This window comes from Coloeus monedula (assembly GCF_965178545.1).
Source record: "Coloeus monedula genome assembly, chromosome: 9".
Lineage (NCBI taxonomy): Eukaryota > Metazoa > Chordata > Aves > Passeriformes > Corvidae > Coloeus > Coloeus monedula.
The window spans coordinates 10,221,040-10,242,121 of NC_138789.1; the positions used below are offsets into that span (position 1 = coordinate 10,221,040).

A 21,082-nucleotide genomic window follows, 5' to 3' on the forward strand; every position below is an offset into this window, starting at 1 on the left:
AAAGCCTGAATAGGTACAGCGAGCTCCAACGCGGTTCCCGCTTGCTTGTATCAGACCCCAGGGCTGGGCGGCGGCAACGTGGCCGCAAGGGCTGGGGTTTCCGCTGTTCACCCCACCCGCTCAAGAAGGAAGGCGAGGGCCGGGGTCTCCGCAGCCGCCGCTGGCCGGGCGAAGGCATTGCCCCTCCGGCCCCAAGAGAGATTGAGTGTGGCTGCCCACTGGCAAAGAGGCACGGCCGCTGAAGGCAGTGCAGGCGTAGCCCAGCTCGGCTAGGCTGGTGGCCCGTCGGGCTCCGCTGTGGAAGGGAGGGGAAGCAGCAGCCCAGACCCTCACACCGCAGCCCCGTTTAAGAACCGGGTAGGGGGTGACTTCACTGGGCCACGGTGTGTGCTCTGTGTGTGTGTGTGCGCGGGGGGTGTTGCTAATCCCGCCTCTGCCTTATTGGCTGCAGTCGCGGTGTCGGGGCCCCCCTTCGCCGGAGACCTCTCTCCCTGCACCCCCCGGGCTCCGGGAGCGCCTCCCCGCGGGCCCGGGGCTAGAGGTCCCGACTCGGCACCTCCGCACTTGTACCGGGGGGAAAAGGGGGAGGAGGAGAGGGAGGGGGAGGAGGAGGAGGGAGGAAGGGAGGAGGGGGACGGGGGTGGGAACCCTGTCCAGCAGCACCAGCGGCGGCAGAGTGCTCCTGTGCACTGTGCTGCTCCGCATGGATCGGGGCGCCGGGCTGCCGCCGTACTGAGCCCCGGGCGGAGCTGCTGCGGGCTCCCGGGGTTCCTCCTTCCTCCCCGGCACCCCCGGTCTTCCTCCTCCTCCTCCTTCTCTCTCGTCCGCCCCCCGCCGCCTGCAGCCCGACTACCGCTCCGCGGCTCCCCTAGCCGCGGGCACCCGGCGGTGCTTCCCGGCGGCCGGGGCCGCTCGGTGCTCCCGCTGCAGCTGGGCAAGGGCTGGCGTGGAGCAGAGGGAGGGAAGAACAGGAAGAGGGGGAAGAGGCAGCAGCCGCCGAGCGTCCCTTGCTCCAGCTAAATCTGTGCTGCCGTGTCCAGGTGCTGGTGTCGCGGACGGACACGGAGCCCCCAGCCCGGCCCGCAGCCGCCTTGTCATGCTACCCAAAGTGGAAACGGAGGCCCTGGGACTCGCCCGGTCGAATGGGGAACAGGGGCAGATGCCGGAAAACATGCAAGGTAAGGGGGGAGGCGCACGGCGCTCCCCCTCCGCGCACGCTCGGGTTTTCCCTCGGCAAAGCGCCCCTTCGTCCTGCCAAAAAAGTTTGCGGCAGTTGTTCGTGAGCTGCCCCGTCACCGCCCGCTCCGCGCCCCGCCGAGCCCCTGCCTTCGCGGGCCAGCTTTCAGGGTGACTCGAGCGGGCACCGGGGGGCCGAGGCGCCAGGGCCGACGACAAGGCCCTGCTCAGAAGGTGCAAACGGGGCCGAGGAGCCGTCAAGCATCTAGCCGGCGGGAGCCTTCCCTGAGGTGCAGACGTCCCGTCGGACACTGCCCGGCCCCGCTGCAGATCCAGGGGATCTCGGTCTCATTTCCGTTCCGCGCAAAACTGCCTCGAAGTTTATGGCACGGGGAGTTACGCGTGAAAGTTCTGGCGAGCACCCCGTGTGTCACACACCGTCCCGGAACGGGACCCGAGGGCTCTGTCCCGCGGGTGCGGCGCCCACAGGTACCGTGCAGGTGGCAGCGGCGGTGTCGCGAAACTTCGCAGGAGAGAGCTCCGGAGTCCGTGGCGGATTTGCGCCCTTGCGGGGTACCCAGGAAGGCAGAGGGATGCCCGAGCTGGGATGGCGCTGGAAATGTCTATGTGGGGTGGCGGAACCGGACTATCCCCGGTGCCCTGCTCGGGGCCGGAGTGGTGCGCCGAGGGAGCCGGCGCAGACCCCGCCGAGGGTTGGCTCCCTGCTTTGGAGCCGGCAGCCCGGTATGCGGGCACTGCCCGCCCCGTCCTGCACGACTCTCCCGGGGCAGAAACTCCCGTCCCGGCTGCTCTTGAGAAATGATCCCCTCTCCTCTCGGGAGCCTGCTGGGAAGTAGGGGCAGAGTGGGCCGGGGGCCTCGGAGGTAGTGGGGGCGACCCGACCGCCCCTTTCCTCTCCCGCGGAGGAGGCTCCCGTGCTACCGCACGGCGCTTGGAAAAGCCCTGATTTCCCACTTGGTTTTTCCTACGGGGAGGGGAACTTCGTCGCAGCGTCGGACCCTGGAGCCGCGACCGCGGGAGCAGAGGGGAGGGCCGGACCCTCCTCCTCCTCCGCCTGCGGCCGCCCCGTGTCCGCCCCACGCCGCTGACAGGCGGAGATCCCCAGGCGTGCCGAGGTGGCTCAGGAAACGTTTGCCGGCAGTGTGACGGCGGGACAGTGCCCCCGAGCTCCCTCGAACGCCGGGGCGCAGCCCCTTGCCTTGGCAAACCGGACAGCCGGGCCGGGGGCTTCGGGCGGAGTCTGACCGCCCCGGTGCCCCCGAACTGTGTGGCAGCCGCGGAGGTAAAGACAAAGAGGCGACATCCTAAGCAGTCCAAGGGCGATGCCCAGAGCCTCTTGCTGTGTTCAAGAGTCCTCCGCTGCCACGGTGCTCGCCGAGCAGGTCGGAGGTTTAGCCACCCTTTAGGGAAGGGGAAGGAAATCGGCCCTGGATTGAGCAGCTGAGTTTCCTCTTACGAATAATCGGAGCGGCTGACTGGGCTCCTTGCGAGGGGACCCCGGCTCGAGTAACCGCGCTCCGTGCTTTCATTCCGCATATTTTAGCCCCCCGTTCCCTCTTGACGGCCGGCTCCTCCCTGCGTTTCCCCGAGCAGCGGAAACTTCAGGCGGCCCCTGCGTGCAGGTTTCACGCCAGCCCCCGGCAGCGGGGACGCGGGGTCTGCCGGCCGGGCAGACCCTGGCCGCATCCCCCGAGCACGGCGGTCGCGGCTCGCTGTCCCTCTGCCGACACGTGGACAGCTAAAAAGCGTCTCCCCCGTGGCCGCGGACCCGCTGGCTGCGGCAGCCGGGGGTGCCGGCACGCAGCGCTCGCCCCGGCCCGCAGGGGTGGTGGTCACCCCGAGACGACGGGCTTGGGAGGCGCGGGGGAGGCCGTTTTAAACTGGTTTTGTGAGCAACTACCTTGGATTTCGTGCAGTGCAAAAGTGCACTGTGAGATACAGGTTTAGTCGAGGTAAAAATTTACGGGCTGATGTTGAAAGAAAACTTTAAGGGAAAATAATTACTTTCAATATACAAGTGAAATATACAAGTTTACAATATGCAAGTTTCGTTCTGCTTCTTTAAAGCTTGCTCCTGATCCTTTTCGGATTTAAATGAATTTTTTCAGTTTGTGATTCCATAAAGTAAGGACTAGGCTAAAGGCACTCTTTAAGTATAAATATTTAGAACATAAAACTTAGAAGCTGATGCGTTTTGTTACACTTGTTAAGTACCATGCAGACTTGCTGATGATGGAAATTTGCAAGTCTCCATGCAATTTGTTTTTTAAAATAAAACTTTTTTCTCTCTCTTTTCAGTGGTGTCCTTGTTTAAGTAAGCTTTTTCTCTAGATGAGAAAAGTTGCAGAATATTTGAATTAGTAATGTAAATTCTAATTGAATGTGCTATTTCTCCTTTCCCCCAGTGTCTCAGTTTAAAATGGTGAATTACTCTTATGATGAAGACCTTGAAGAGCTGTGTCCAGTCTGTGGAGACAAAGTGTCTGGGTACCATTATGGACTTCTCACCTGTGAAAGCTGCAAGGTTCTGTACTAATTACTCCATAAAAACACATGCACAGCAAAAATGTTTCAAATATAGACAGAAAAAAAAAGGATACTTAAATAAACCAGATGTATAATAATTCGGGTTATTTCTGATATGTTTCTTAATACATTCACATAAAATAATTAACCACCAAAAAGCTTTAGGACTTAAAAGTCTCTTTGAGAGAGACATCTGCACAAATGGAAACAACTTGGACTGTTTTGCATTGTAGTTTTGTCATTGCTTTTAAGTATTTTGCTGTTGTGATGTAGTTCTAGAACAACTTTCACTCCTAACTGTCCTAAATACTGGTTTTAGTTGATTTGTATATTTTCAGAGTATTTCTTTTTCTGGAGGATAAAGTAGGAAGATTATCCTCAATGCAGATCAGCTTTCCAAAATCTAATGCAGCTTTCTTAAGATTTTTATTTTCATCCTTCAATATTGCAATGTAAATTTCTGTGATTATAATGACCATGCACTTTTTTCATGCAAACTGTAACTGTCAGAGCTCACTTGACACACAAAGTCCAGTAACCATTTAACATATAGAAAAATGAACATACCTGTGTCGGTCTATTTTTCTATAAGGTTTAAATAATGGTGAATTTATGACAGGTCAGATTTTTCATGTAAAAATTTTTAAAGGTTTTTTACAGTTATTTAAGCAGTGCTCTGTAAGCGAAACTCCTTTGCTAGAACAATGCAATTTAAAACATTTAGTTGCATGGAAAAATTAACTTAGCCCACTATATTTTCACTAAAAAAATAATCAATGAGAAGTGAATGACAAGCACTTACTGTGCCTCCAACATGCCCCACTGGGATGTAGAATAGCCATAGGTACTCTGTACTTCTCTTATCTTTGCAACAGTGTTCCTACTTATTTCATGTAAAACTACTTTAAAAGGAAGACTTTAATAATTCTGCAATGATTAAAGGATACGATAGGAACCGGTCAGTGTCACTATTTCGCCAGCAGTGTTAGAAGCACAGAAGGCTACAGCCTTCCTAAAGTCTTACCAAGCTTTGGCATTAAGCCTATAAAACACAGCACTAACACAAGAAAACCTCCTCTGGATTCTGGTGGCTTTCTCCTGGGCTCAGCTGACTAATTTAAAATAAACTATGTAACTTTGTAAGTGCTCGAATGACATCTGAAAATTGTATTACAGTGATTTCCATAAAATGCTGAAACACACGTTCAAGCAAAACAGGCTAATTTTTGTGTCTATCATACAGGGATTCTTTAAGAGAACAGTCCAGAATAACAAAAGGTACACATGTATAGAAAATCAGAATTGCCAGATTGACAAAACACAGCGAAAACGATGTCCTTACTGTCGATTTCAAAAATGTCTAAGTGTTGGAATGAAATTGGAAGGTAAGAGCTATAGTCTTGCTGGTATCTTCAACTATATTATGAAATAATAGGATAAGATGTTACTGCATTGTATTTTATATTTATATAAAAGTTATATGTTTATGGCTTTGAAATTATAATAAAAGGTTACTTTGTATGCTCAGTGAATTTGTTGCTTTATAAAAAAAAACTAATAAGTAAATGGTAGATCACTACCATTTAGCAACCAGTCAAAACCATAATCCATTTTGTCATATAAGTATATAGTTTGATATTTCAGGCTTTTAGTTTGTGACTTCATGGATGTAGATTGAATAACTTTGCATCTTTTTAAAAAAACTTAATTTAGATCAAACATAAAATATGTAACAAGTGTCCAGATTAGAAAAAATAATTGTTACATTTGGTATGAAGAGAGATCTGATTTTATTTGTATTTTATCTAGGGTTGGGTTGTTTGGGGGTTTTTACATATATTCTTCTGACAACAAGGCAGAACAAAAGAAACAGATGAAATAAGGGTTTTTCTCACACTGACTTGCCTTTGAGATTAAGGAACCAAATAATCTCTAAAGTTGTGTCCTATATTTTTGTGATGATACACCTGCAAGGCTATTGCAACTGAAAGAGAATAAGGCATTTTGAAGTACACTTTTTGACTTCATTTCACTTTCTCATCTACAGAGAACAATGAAAAGTGTACAATGCCCTTTGAGATAACCGAATGCAAAAATACCATCAACTTGAATTAGTGAATCATACATAGTTCATTCTAACTTTGATATATAAAATATTAAAATTCAGATTTCACAGCAGATGACATTTTCCCTTGACCAAGGACAAGCTCCTAAATTCCTTCTTGTTACAATTGTACTGAAATGACATTCACCCTAGACACTTAACCGGGAAAAATCAGGCCAAGGAGGAAAACCATAAGCCATGAAGGGAACCAGAAAGGATAAGACCCAGACACCAGGCTCTGGCAAAGGAAAGCTGTTGATATAACTGAAACAAACAGAAAAATCAGCCTCCTGCAGTTTGATTGATTCCATACTGTTGTATTTGCCCACAAGACAGAGCTAGCACTGACACACGGCACCAAACATCCTGAATCACCGCATGTGCTTCTAAATTCAAATAGTACAATTACAGGACATGTGGAATCCTTTTGTCATTGTTGGCGTTAAGAAGAAGCATAAAATACATTTGTCTACTCCTACTTTTAACTCCTCTCACTTGCTGATGATACAAGACCAAATTTTGTCTTCCGTGATTAAAGTTCACCTTAAATTTAAGTAGGAGTTATACAAAAGCACTTGGTAATCCAATTTGGCTCATAGTCTTTAATTGCAAAGTACCTGTGAGGATACTGTGTATAGAGATTTAAAATTAATTACATTTACTAGTGATGTAATTAATTTTGTGCATTTTGTTTAAAGTCAACATTCAGCAGCAATACTGGCAGCTCATTTTTCCTACAAATTCAAGCAAAGCACCTGGAGTTTTAAAGGTACTGCAGAAAATGTACTTTAGCTTCCTTATATACACATCCATACAACTTCTTTTCCCTTGTTTAGAAAATTTGGAGAACATGTGCTCTCCTAATTGTAAATACTTGTGACATTATATGTGTATTTCCCTGATAGTGATATATATAGCCTTAAAAGTCTACTTCATAAATTACCATGGACCAAAAAAAATCATTAAACGTTAAAGTCCTTACGATAAGGTACAATATGATGCGTATCTAGCATTCATAATAAATTTTTAATGTCCTACTAATCCCTAAGATAAAAAGCTCAAGAACTTAACCTCCAGCTATCTCAGCAGTCTCAACATGTCACCAGGCTGTCAAAGGTTCCTCTTTCAATCAAACTGCCGTTGGGCAAGGTGGGCTTGGTGAAAGCTCCTCACTAGTCCATTACATATATCCCATGGTGACAGACACTGCTGTGACAGAGACCACCAGTATGACTCCCAAGGCAGCTGTTGAGTAGGATTTGTTTTAATTATTTCTAATTCCAGAGATATTATAAGCCAGAACAGTGTCAATAGTTTCTGTTTCACTTCTATCTTCCATGTGGAAGGCAGCAAGCTGACAGCTTTCTCTCTGCACATTCCAACTGCAGCTAAACATTTCCATAGAGCTGTTCAGCTTACTAGAAATCTCAAAGTTTTACACCAACCTGAACAGAATCATCAAAAGGAAATGCTCCCTTTTTGCCAAGAGAAATGTATTCTCCTTTGTGACTACTGAACATTTCACAATTTACATTTCAGATGTTTTGCTGCGGTGGAAGGCAGTAATGGAATGATTATAATGAGACAATGTGGTCTGCTGGATACGTCTCAGACAAATTCTGGACTTCAGCCCTTGTTTCTTAATGACATAGTAGCTTGATATAAACCCAAATGTACATTGAGATTTCCACATGATCCCATAGCAGGTGTGAAATTCCTGTAGCCATCCATTGTGTTTGTCCCTGTGTCCTAATCAATGTACAGAGAAGTCCTTCTTTGTTAGTAATATATGCATGTGACATTTAAATCACCAGAAAAAAGTGACATTTGTTAAGTCAAAATAAATCCTTTTCTTTAGGAATAAAAATGCAACTCTGAATTTGGAAAAAAAAAAAAGAAGAGTTACGTTTTTACATTTCTGCTCTTTCCTAATACATGTTTGATTAAAGAATGTTGATTCCAAGTGTTAATAATGATTTACGACCTCCTCTCCCCTGACAGCTGTGCGAGCTGACCGAATGCGTGGTGGTCGAAACAAGTTTGGACCAATGTACAAGAGAGACAGGGCACTGAAGCAGCAGAAGAAAGCCCTTATCCGAGCAAATGGACTGAAACTGGAAGCCATGACTCAGGTGATCCAAGCAATGCCAACTGACCTGACAATATCCTCTGCAATTCAGAACATCCATTCAGCTTCTAAAGGCCTACCTCTGAACCATACTGCCTTGCCTCCTACAGACTATGACAGGAGTCCCTTTGTGACCTCTCCGATCAGCATGACAATGCCTCCCCATGGCAGTTTGCAAGGCTACCAAACCTATGGCCATTTTCCAAGCCGTGCTATCAAGTCCGAGTACCCTGACCCTTACACTAGCTCACCAGAGTCAATAATGGGCTACTCATACATGGATAGTTATCAAACAAGCTCACCAGCAAGTATCCCACATCTGATATTGGAACTCCTGAAATGTGAGCCAGATGAGCCGCAAGTCCAAGCTAAAATCATGGCATATCTGCAGCAAGAGCAAGCCAACAGAAGCAAACACGAGAAGCTCAACACATTCGGGCTTATGTGTAAAATGGCTGACCAAACGCTCTTCTCCATTGTTGAGTGGGCTAGGAGTAGCATCTTCTTTAGAGAACTTAAGGTAGGTAACGATCTTACATTACATTATCATTCAGTCAAGAAAAAAAATTTTTTCTTACAATCTTGTACTTCAAGCAGGAAAGCACAGGTTTTGTTTTCTCCCCCCCAAGCATCTCATTCCTTATTTATTTGGCTTGAAGTAGGCAGACTATTACAAGGAGAAACTTGCTGCTGACTTCCACCTGAGCCTGTAATTAGCTGTACCAAAGAGATCCAATATTCAGTTCATCTTTTCTGTACTTCAGTATTTATCACAACTGTTGTTAACATCCATAGGGCCTCACATAAATTCTACTCCTTCCCTGTCAGCTTCGCTCACTGTCTGGCTTGTATTCAGGGCTGTAAGCACACCTGTTACACCATTCCACATTCATTTATGTAATTATTTCATTACCTTACTTAACATATGGGGGAATGCTATTTCTGTCCATCTCCATTCACACTTTATATAAGCCCATATTTGGAATATTCCGTTTCTCAATGGGATATTGTTTTATTCATTCCCGTGTGTCTAATTAACTATGCAGGCTGAAACCTAAGCAGGATACAGACGGAACAGAAAGCAAGGAGGAAGTAGATACCTAATGGACTCCTTTTGGTTCTCATCACTGCTGATACATGGGGGATTCCTTTAGTCTAGGCTGCTACAATGACCTCTAGGCTCTTAATTTTGTTGGCACACCCAGGAAATCCTCATGCACAGCTTTCTGTGCGTAATTCCCCCATTTGCATTCCTCAGACTTGTTAAAGCAGCTTTGTGGTCTGTTATGATCAGGTCTGAAATTTCAAGTCAGAAATTTTAAGCCAAAAATTTGAGATCAGACAATAGATAAGAACTACAGTTTTTAACCACTGTCTTGATACAGAAATTAGCTCTGGAAAGAATAATCTTTAGTCTCAAAAAAACCCTCAGGATGATGAACTCAACTCACATCTGAATTTCCCTGCTACATTGCTAGTTACTGTGTCTGTTTACTACAGAAAGCTGTTTTTGCCATAAGTATTTGCTACTGAAATCTGTGAAGTTTTATGACCTCCCGTAATTTCTGACTACTTTCAAACAACGGGAAAATAACTCAGCTTCCAAATGTAACACTTACTGTAGGATTTCACTGAGAATTGAATCTACAGGAATTAAGAGCACAAAAGGGAGATACATTGAAAAGCTGCACTCAGAAAGCTTGCCACAACAGTATGTCTGTCATGACCATAAGGACATGGACACATGAAATAAAGCCTGATTATAAGAAAAGCAAGCTGTATATGCTGCATATACAATTCCAGCTTCTCCCCAGTTTTTCCTGAGAATGATTGCAGGAATCATTGAAAACTCAGTCTATTCAAAAAGAAAGAAGAGAGGAAGTTTACTCAGAGAGGAAAATCAAAATGCATTAAAGTAAGGAAAAGACTGCCATATGTTTGCTATCTCAGTTGTATACAATTTTGTAGTCAGCTATAAGCCATGCTACCCACTTTAAATAATTTAACAATTGAAACTGTGAACATGTTGTATTTCCAATAGACTCTATTGTAAATATGTGAGACCAGATCTTTCTACCCATACACTGGGGAGTACTTTAGTCTAGAGTAACAGTGTTAAAAATGACTGTCTTTCATATACCTTTCAGTGCTAAAATTTTTAAGTTACGATTTGCCCTAGAATTCCATTTATTATTAAAGTGAGAAATTTTATAAGCATTCAACATGCTATACTGGGAACAGTTTTAGAGATGGTCTTCACCTCCAACCTCAGCCTGGATTATATTCTTCAACCAAGCTATGTTTACTAGTATGGACACAAAAGATGCAGAATTTTTTTATGAAAATGCTGACCAACTTCTCCTGGTTCTGGATGTATTACCATGTACACACAGCCTTCTGGAAATACATATATGCTAAAAATTTACTACGTAGAGCCTTTGGCTCATGAACTGATTTTCACACGTTTGTAGAAAGCATTGCTTTCACCTTAATGTTTGTACCCTTTGCATCTTGGAAGCTTTGAGGTCAGACAGTTTCATACCTTCTGGCATATCCAGATTATTTTTTTTAACTGGACATGATCAACAAAATTGCACAGCATTCCAAAACAGTAACAACTCACTTCAAAATCCATCCACATCCAAAATTTAGGGACCAGATTATACACAGTGCTAAGAATTTTAAGCTTTTCAATTTCAAAAGCTTGTTTAGATCAGACCCTACTTTTTTAACAGAACTGGGTAACAACATCTCTCTTTTCAGTTGAGAGGACAGTAACAATATTAAACAAAAGATTTCCAAACCTTTCCTGAATACAGCTCTCTTCTATCCATCCATGATTTCAGGTTCTTCTGATCAAGGTAGCAAAAGCAGGTATTTCAGATTGCTCCACAGGACATGAATACCTGTGGGAGAGGGTAAAAAAAAAAGCCACCTAAGGATATGACAGATTGTAAATGCAGAAGGAAGGGGAGGCAATTGGGATAAAGATGCAATTCGATTTTCAGAACAGTTAACTTTGTTCCCTATCTATTCACAGCTGAGAAGTATGTATTTGCTCAAAAAGATATTTTACTATTATTCCTACTTGTCTAAACAAGTGAATATTGAGCTGTCTTTCAAATAAGACAGGTGCATTAGCAGACCTCCGGGACTAAAATTTTAAATTACTCAAATAATTAAACAGTAATAAGTAAACAGTAAAAAAGTATAAATGTGGTTTGTATGAAATTCATTTTGACTTTGTCATGATGAGCAATGCCTTGCACAACTGGGTATGAGTTACCAGGCAGCATGTTTGCAATTATTTACTGTATCTTTTCACTTCATTCTAAATTTTTTCTTAAACTCTTGTCTCTTCAGTTATAAAGGAGCAATCATTTTCCTTTCTGCCAAATGTAGAGATTTGCAGTTAGCAGAATTCAGGAGGAGGATGTGATAAAAAATACTGTCCCAGTCTGTCAGTGGTTTAGGCCACATTTACCCTAGAGATAATAACAAAAACCCACCACCAAGCTACAGCTTTTAAGTTTTCCTTTTTTCTTTCCTTTTGTCTGCAGATTTGGTTTTTTTTAAAGAGATATCAAATGAAAACAAATCTGTTTTAAAACTTTATTTTCTGAAGCTTTTACCAGCTTAAACTTATCACAATCTTCTCACTTGTTGCTCTACAAATTTTCATTCATTCTCTTTTGGAATATGTTACACATTTAACAATGTAAAAGTGAAAAATACTGACTGGGTAGAACTACCCACAGCATGCACTGCATTTGAATATGACCTGTTTATGGATTTGAGTATGTAATGTTCACACTTGCTGAGGAGCAGATACTCTCACCTTCATGTAGGATATCAGAAACTAATGGAAAAGTTAAAGAAGCCAACTAGTCAGGATTAATAATAATGTCAGAGTAAGATCCAAAACAGTCAATTGCAATCGAGTAAATTTGAATTTAACACCTGCTAAAATCTCAAACATCCCTATATGTCTTGTGAAGTCAGAATACTTTCTAAGTAGTAATTAAGTCATAAATTCTGGGGATTGACATTATGTATTCATAATGAGATATGTTTCTGTTTGGTTCTTTATACACAGATGAAATAAAATAGAGGTAGGGTCCCAATAGGATGGTAGTAATAAGTAATAGTAATAGTAATAGTAATAGTAATAGTAATAGAAATAGAAATAGTAATGTAGGCCTTTGTTTGCTATTCTGGAGTTGTTGAAAGCTCAGTAAATATAAAAGTAAGATATATCTATCTTATCCTCAGCTAAGAAAACTCAGGAATGCCCTGGGGATGCTAGATTTGTCGCCAGCTGTCTTAGTCAGGTGAAAGGTCTTTGTACAAAGCTAAAAAGAAAATATTGCAAGAGTTTCTAGAGTCCAAAGGCTGCCTGACCCCAAGGAAGGATTCAGACAGCTTTTCTGGACTGGTCTTTCCTCATCAGCCCACATCAGGAAAAATTCAAAGACTGCTTCCAGAGCTAAGTATTCCTGAATCCTTAAAAGAAAGCAGTCTCTGCCTGGGGCAGGAGAAGCACAGGACCTGCATTTTAGAACAGTCATCAGGATACTTTCTCCTGGGCGAGGATCAGAAAATCAACTAAATGTTAATAGTTAAAAAAAAGGCACTGAAAGAATGGTGACTCACAAAAAATACTAGCCTGCCTTATTTGCCTATTTCAGTGAGGATGTCATAGGTCAAAGTACTATGTGAGCACAAACCATGTAGTGAATGATTGCAGGAAGAGCCAGTGTACTTCATGGTAAAGAAGCTCATCCTACAATTATTCACTGAGTTTGCAAATTTGGGCCATTGGTTGATGTCAGACTGTATCAGTTCCAAGCCAGATTTCTTGCTGTAAGTATAAATTGCTCATACTTACATTAGCCATGGCCTTCAAAGAAATGGTGGTTTAATCACATAACTCAAAAGGACCCTGTCTGTAGAACTTGCACTGTACATGGCATCACAGATATTTTGGCAGTTCATAAACAAGCAAAAGCCTAGCTTTGTGTTACATATTCCCCAGAAGTGCAACTATATTATCAGAGTTTCAACTTATTTCTATAAGTGCAAACTTAATGTGAATAGGATTAACAGAACTCCTGGAGGCTCTTAATTCCTTCTGTGAAATCTATTTAGATAGATGTAGTAATGTAATACTCTATATATCAGCTTTCATTTCAAATTTCAGTCTACATGTAGTTGACTATCAAGAAATGCATAGAAAATAAAGAATAACAGTACAGAAATCCAATTCTTAAATGGAATTAGCACTGAATGGCAAAAAAATAGTTTTGGGTTTTGCTGGGGTTTTGTTTTTTGAGAAAAAAAATCAGCAGTGAAATGCCTTAAAATTTTTCTTAGGATGATGAAAGGTTGATATATTATTTAGGCTTAAGTAATCAAGTGCAATTTGATAACTTAAAGTGCTTTTGGACTTTGTAGTGTGTGTTTATCAGGACAGGAAATGAAACTCACATAGCTGATGAAATAAAATTTCTGCAGTGTCCTTTCAGTCAGGGAAGCTGCCAGAAACTGAGGTGCAGGACTACCCCTGAGATCAATACTCAGGTTAGTTAATATGTTGTCATGTGTAACTGCTGATTTTTAGTCTGGCCTCAGTGTATCTGGATCTAAGAAAATTACTCCTCAATCATTTAAAAATGTAGAGGAACACATTACTAGAATAAGCTTCATGATGATCTTCTGTCTCTTCTCTGAACAAAGGCTGTGATTAAACACTGTATTTCAGCATGTGGGCATGGCATTTTGCAGCCTTTCTAAATAGTTTGTTCGGTGCTGGCATGTTTATTATGCATAAAGGGAAAGATTACATTCTCTTATGCCCTTCCATGTCAGAACTGGTACTTCAGTTTCACTCTGCTGTAGAATGTTATCACCCCTGATAGCAGGAGACTGAGTTTAGTCTCCCTGGATTTAGTAATTTGCTATCTAATACCCCATTAAGCATCATGCTGTGACTAAGAACCATGTTCCAGGTAGGTGGGTTTGGAAGAACTACAACTTCTGCACTTGAGGGCACCTGCCCCCAGCAGTTCACCAGCAAAGCTACCCAGGTTGCCATGAATAGCCATGGTGCAGTAAGAAAGTTTTGTTACTTACTAGAGAAAATTTGAGCAAGCAACAATTGCAAAAGCTGCCAGCCCCTAAGCAGAGATAATGACAGCCTGATGTATGGACACAAGGAATTACGTAACTACAGGCACTTCTGCTACAAGTCCTGAAGCAGACACTGAGTTTATCTGAGTTTGAGGTATTGGTTACACGAAACAGAAGTTTGACATTACAGTTTAATTGTTTTCCTTCAAAGTGTAAGGTTCCAATTTAAGTTTGACAATTGCCAGCAGTGACATAGAAAGATTACCTGGGTGTGTTAGCAAATGTGTATCACGTTGCTGTAGGGCAAGATGAAAAACCAGTGCTCCTTAGAACTTGCATGCTGTGAGTAGTCCAAAGTGATGTTAAAGTTAAGTCCAACAATAACTGCTGTACTAAGAAACTGAACAGGGAATGCTCAGCCATGTTGACAGTTTATTGTATTTTCAGACAATTTTTAGCTGTTATTTTCTGCTGTGAAGGCCCGACCTTTTTGCCAAACGATGGAGAGGTTTACACATTAAAAATTAAACTATTCCAGTCTCTTGGAAGAATCAGATATATTGCCTGATTTCACTTAATAAAGTCACATTTTTATTGTTAGAATGACAGATCTTCATTTGCAAATATCTCCATTTTTTGCAAGCTTTTGCTCAAAAAACCCCAAAAAGAGCCATTTTTCCGTCTGCAAATTATGACATTTTGTATAACCAGGCTGTAGTTCTTACTGCAGGAAGAGAACTTGTTTCATTCCAATGCAGAGGTTTTGTACAGTACCTGTATCATTCAGATCTAGCACTACCTGTATCATATTTCTGTTCTATGGGATGGCTCCCAGTTACAGTGGAAGTTTGCCTCTATAAATTTATCAATTCTGGTCAGATTTAAGGATGTTCTTCGTTTAACCTGTAGCCTTTAGGATCATCTACAGTAAAGACGAAATCCCAGCCATACATAAGTCGCTTACAGACTTCCTATTAAGCCCTGCCGAAGCTGTATCATGTAAAAGGATGTTCTTCTATACAGCCATATGAAAGAACCTTGTAGAAGCACAGCATCTGAACAAAACATACCTAGGAGAGTGAGAAACTGTGTAGTTCCTCACCATGAGTGTTATTGGTGCTGCCTCTTGTAGCACCACAAATATGTTTTCCGCAGCACTCAGTCATCAGACACATTATTGGAGAGAAGGCCTAAATCTGAGAGTTTTCAAACTGGGCTGCATATGGCAAGATCACTCAGAACAGGCTAGGCACCTTATATAGCTATCTGAGCACAGGAATATACTGAAGGACTTAAGTATTTCCCATTCCAGCAGTTTTATTCAGAGCTAATGTTGGCTAAATCACAACACATCATCTTGGCCCACTATAAAATGGATTTGAAACATTTGCTATCCACGTGCCACAGAAACTGCTGGGCACGGCAGCCCCATTGCCTCAGTCTGACTGAGGGGCAGGGGCTGCCATCCCCCCACACAGGACTATCCCACTCCACCTGTCCCTTACAGAGAGCCTTGGGAGCCCCAAGGACACGGCAGGATCGGAAGGGACGAGACAAGGGCACGTACCGGCAATGCGGGAGCCCAGGGAGGGCTGGAACTTGAATGGCGCCGTGGGTGAGGCCCAGGTGGGGCCATGAGGGGTGTTGGGGCTGACAAGTGAGGCGAGGGGCTGTGTCCCGCGCAGGCATCCGCAAATAACACGGGAGAAAAGCCGAAAAAAAGCGGCTAACTCGGGCCACGGCTCTGCTGCTCTCGCACGTTCCTGCTCTTGACCTGAGGCTGACTCTGGGCCGTGTGAAGGGGTCGGGGCTGGCAGCCCGAGGCGCCGCTGCAGCGCGGGCAGGGCAGGGCAGGGCAGGGCGTGTGGCGCGGGCCGTGCCCAGCTCCGGCCTCCAGACTCGGGGGGCTGAGGGGCTCCAGCGGCCCTCCCCGGGAAGGGGCCGATCGCTTCCCTCCCTTCGAGTGGCTGAGTGCCCTTCGCCAGCCCAGCCAGGGCTCCTGTGTGTCACAGGGACAGGGAACGGGCGCCGACCGGGAGCCGCGGGTGCCTGGGGCTCTCCGCAGAGCTGCCGCCCTTACCTCCGCCTGACCGCGTCCGACTGCGGGGCAGCATCCAGGGAAGGAGAAGCCTTTCTGCTGAAAGCTCAACCACCGGTTTTGCTCTAACATTTCCCCAAATCCAGCTGCTTTCAATACAGTTGAAAGGCATGCATCAAAGTTTTCCTTAAAATGTTCTTTATTTGCTATTTTGAAATAGGGACTGGAATTTGTTGCTACTGGCATTACTACAGGCACATTTTCAGTGCCACTGCAAGAACCAAAAGGGCAGATTTAAGAAGGAATGAAGGAAAACTAAGAAAGTGACAAAACACGGTGCAGGTGGGAAAGTGAAGATGTAATTTTATGTAGACATTCTCAGTGTCTTTTCTCCATTTCTGTAATCTGTGGAAGTTGAGTTATAGCTGGTTAGGAAAACATCAAGGTAGTCTGGGGAAAAAAATATTTAACACTGTGTCTTGGAAACATCCCACTCATTAAAGCAACCATTACTGACAAAAAAAAAAAAGGATAAATTAGTAAAATAAAATACCAAGTAACCATACTGCAGTGAAAAAAGAAATTTCATTTTGTTTGATTCTGGAGATTTCTGTCATACTCATCACTTGGAGAAGGAAAGAAACTAAAATCTGTTTTCAGAAATTCAGAAATAGAAAAACACTTTTTACATCTAAATACAGCTCTTGCATTTGTTGAAAGAAAAGTTACTTTGATATTTGTTGCTAAATAAAATCTTGGATCAAGTAAAATTAATTTTAAAAATTAGTTAAGGCAACAATAAACACAGGAAATATACATGAATAAAGTGTTCTAAAAGTCATGCAACTCTTTTAAGACTATAAATATCACCTAAGCAAGGCCACTATAATTAGCAAAGGGTGAACAAAAGAAGACATCCAGAAATAGATGGGGAGGGGGGAGGCTGGGAGGGTGAAATGTCTTGGTTAACCTTATTTGAGTGTTCTTTCCATAGCATAGGAAATGGTTCCAGCTAGCTCATGAGTTCTGTTGGTATTAACTGATTTTAAAAGGACATTTCCATGTTGTCTCTATGCCAAGGAAATTCTTTTACTGGCGTGTTCGCTGAGTACAGGAAACATCACCCTGACTAAGTGACACTGAATGTGACAAAGAATTGTATCTTTATTCTGGTGTTACAGTTAACACCATCTCTTTTTTTCATCTGGATACCTTCTGGTATTTATTGGGGAATACTTACTGCGGTCTCCCAGTTTGTCCTGAGTAATGAGCAGACTGGTGGTGCTGAGTCATAATCCCTCTCCACTCAAGAAGCAGCTTTCTGCATCCCTTAGGCAACTGATTAGTCTCAGGGATGATCCAGCACTTCAGGGAAAGCAGAGACAGGGCTGTCTAGTCATGCTAATCTGCTTCTTCCCTCTTCAAGGTATGAGCAGAAAAGACTAACAGTGATGGGAACCTTCCTCAGCCCCACACTATGGCCAGAATTCGCTGCACAAGGAAATAAATATGTACCTATAACAGTTTGCTCTCCTAAATAGAGAGCTGAACAAATCAGTCTTGTATATAGTATTTTTCAGGGTAAGTTAGGCTGTGCTTATGGACCCAGTCTTGTACTGCGTATCAGGAAAAGCTTTACTGTAACCAGTGAGAATTTTGTCCAAATAAGAAGTTAAGATCTTGAATACTATATTTCTATTTTCACTCATAGCATTTGCCATTTTTCTGTTTTCTTCTGTAAAGCTGCCTGTGTCAAGTATTTAAGTTTCATTTGCTACATATTACTTCTAAATCCCCTGTTTGTTATCTATTTTCTCTTCTTTTCCTTTCTTGTTCTTGGGAATTGTGCTAGTGCCACGGCCACTACATAAGCTGCAGTAACTGCAATTATTTGTGACCTTTTCCTTCAATCAGTCGGTGGTTTCAGTCACAAGCCCTCGAAATCTTCGTGCATGTTTTTTGGAAAAATTGGAAATATTTTAGAAAAAGGTTCATGGTGTGGGTCATACAGGCCAGCAGTCATCATATCAGTATTTCTGGAGCTCAGTAAAAACCCCAATAAAACCACAAAGATATTTAATCCTAAGTATTATCTTTCCTTCAGGTAACAGCAAAAACATGTAGAAAGAATAACAGGTGACAGTTGCCCGAAGTTTCTGTTTCTGCTCCCATTTGCCTGTGCAGTGGTTTTAGGGCATAACAACACTGTCCCTAGAATTGTGGGAGATGGCAGGGATGTAGTAGACTGGCTGCTGGGAGACATGAGACTAAATTAGGTGATGGTGTGAACCATCTGGTGTGCAACTGGAAGCCAACAGTAATGTGTAGCTCATACCCAGGTCACTATAGCATCAAATAGTTTCAGTTTCTTTTTCAACAACTCCACAGTCACTGATGTACCTTCTATCTACATATGGAGAGAAGAAAGAGCAGGAGATCGAAAGCAAGCTGCTCACAAACAAATACTACTGGAGTATTGTTTGGATTAGTACATATCATACTCATGAAAAACAAGAACAGGTAATTTTCTGCATCTGTGGCCGAGACCTGGATTGTCCTAACATGATTTGGAATATTTGCCATATTGCTAAGATTCTACCTAGACTTTCAAGTCTTTGAGAAATCCAAAATTGCTGTAAGGAATAGCACTGCCTTTCTGATGCAGGACTTGGAAAATAATGGTCCTTGTTTATATTACAGTGAATAAACAACAAGAATATTAACAACAGCAACAATAGTAGTAACTTTAAGTAGACAGAAACACATGGCAATTGGTTTACACTGGTTTGGACCCATCATTCATGACATAGGTTCTCATTTGGCAAGTGTGGTCAAGGACAATGCTGTCTCCTGACTAGGAATGAACTTTCAGGGAGAGTGTTCCCAGTAGGAAGGGTTAGACCTCAAAGCAAGTATTTACATGAGTAGCTCATTTGGTAACGTTGAACCACATTTATTTTTAATTTGCATGCCTCTCCTTTAAGTCATACCCTTCTCTTCTTGACTTCAATGGGAGCTCCACATGTTTTGCCTTTGATTCTGCTGCATGCTGGCAAATGTAATTAGTGTTAACAGGAGTTCAGTGGAGTTTCTTGCTCTCCTTCTTTCTCTGTAAAAGAGTTTACAGATCAGGAGTTGGAGCTTTATCAAACTGGTACATGGTGCCTATCAAAAATGTATCTTCATTTCTTCTTTTTCCCAGCCAAAGTGAAACTTAACATTTTTCTAACAATGGTGGCATAACTATGAGGGGAAAAAAAAGACATTTATCATTCTAACAAGCTCCCCTTAGTTTTGAAAAAATTGCTTAGTATTGTCTTTGATTTTTTTAACAGTAGTAATAGTTAACACAGCCTTACTGTCTAAGTGGCTATCATAGTAACTTGGTGCAGTAAATATGAGTTAGCTCAATTCTCTAGGGCTAGAGCCTGCAACTCAAACTGAACCTCAGTCTGCTCTGCCTTATAGACACTGCTTTGATTTTCAGAGATATTTTCTATATGGACACAATGCTACATTTTGAGCAAGACTGGGAGAATCCGGTCATTTTTTGCAATGCTGCTGGTTTTGTTAAGAATAAACACTCCCCACCACCCCGTCATCATCAAACATCACATCTTGAAAACAGAAATACTGTTCCATTTTGAGATTTTAATCTCAGACTTTCATACCCATGTGTATGGACAAACACTTTCCTCCTTCGTAAGAACTGTCGCATGTGGCTTTCTGTGCTCACGTAATCCTCCTTCCAATATTTCAAAAGACGCAGAACTTCCCAGCATGATGATAAAGTTTTCCTGTGTTCCAATAATAAAAGTTGAATGTACCAGTAATTTCCAGTTCCTCTGTGGTTGGGCAGCCTGTGAAGACTAAATCAGAAGTAGCCAACCTGCAGTATCAGTGTGGGAGTCGGAAACAGATGTTCACTGGACAATACAATTTGTTGTCACTGTCGATACTATATGGCACTTTTCCCAACAGAAATTGTCTGTAGCTGGAAAGGAATGTAAGGAATGATTCATGCCCCAAATTATTATTATTTGTTAAATTACTGTTAATGTTACATACTCCTTGCTTTTCTTTGTTTTAAATGCCAGGGAGGCACATACACTCAAAAATACTATTAACTGGGCTTGTTGCATCTGTGTATTATGTCAACCAATTAATTTAAGGCTTTTTTCCTCAAGACAAGACATTCTGCTATATTATAACTTAGAGTCAAATTCTCTTCTTTAGGATCAGGGTAATTTAACCTTCAATTTTATAAAATATTTGCTCAGTAGCTATTTACACAAAAATCACATGGCAGGAGGTAACTGAGACAAATTATTTCATGCGCATCGGAGCGTGTATCCATGAAAATTAAAATTTATTATATACATATTAGTATTTTTATACATATAATAACATTTTAAAGTAGTTTATGTCTTGAAAATTCTAATAGGCCATTCGGGCATTCAAAACTGATCAAACACTCAAATGAGCAAAACCGTCTGTTAGCATATGATGGTAGCATATGATGCCTAGCCTTGCTTTCCAGATTTCATTAATATTACAAAAGGAGATGCACTAGATCATGCTTACTATAAAAGGCAATGGATTGGGTTAGGTGCTTTTTAAATTAAATACTAATTTTTTCAGGGGTACATCAAATATATTTTAAAAAATGCAGAAAGCCTAAGTGAAACCCAGCCTAAATACAAATTAATGTATGCAGTCGGAGTGTAAAAGAGCTAAAGATCTGACTGCCAGAAAACTTGGTTATAACACCTGTATTTTACATGAAGATTTACTCTTCAAAAATGAAGACATCTGGGATTTGACTTGGAGTTCAGTGAAACTGGTGACAAAAATGACCCATAATTGCTGACTCTTGTATCTCTGACAGACTTTCTTTCGAGATATTAAAAAGAGGAAAAATGTGTGTTTAATCATATGGCCCAAACAAGAGCAAAATATT

At 42.5% G+C, this 21,082-nt stretch overlaps 1 protein-coding gene across 2 annotated transcripts in view; it reads left to right on the forward strand.

Annotated features, from left to right (window-relative positions):
* Nucleotides 1-21,082, forward strand: part of NR5A2 (nuclear receptor subfamily 5 group A member 2) — a gene marked incomplete at both ends in the record, with an annotated part of 84,806 nt that overhangs the window by 9,188 nt on the left and 54,536 nt on the right. Inside the window, 4 exons of one of the 2 annotated variants that reach the window (XM_082286716.1) lie at nucleotides 1,041-1,178; nucleotides 3,603-3,721; nucleotides 4,967-5,108; nucleotides 7,829-8,475. In XM_082286716.1, coding sequence (XP_082142842.1) covers nucleotides 1,041-1,178; nucleotides 3,603-3,721; nucleotides 4,967-5,108; nucleotides 7,829-8,475 — 1,046 coding nt within the window. The remainder of the gene's footprint in view (nucleotides 1-1,040; nucleotides 1,179-3,602; nucleotides 3,722-4,966; nucleotides 5,109-7,828; nucleotides 8,476-21,082) is intronic. The other variant, XM_082286717.1, reaches the window with a different exon arrangement.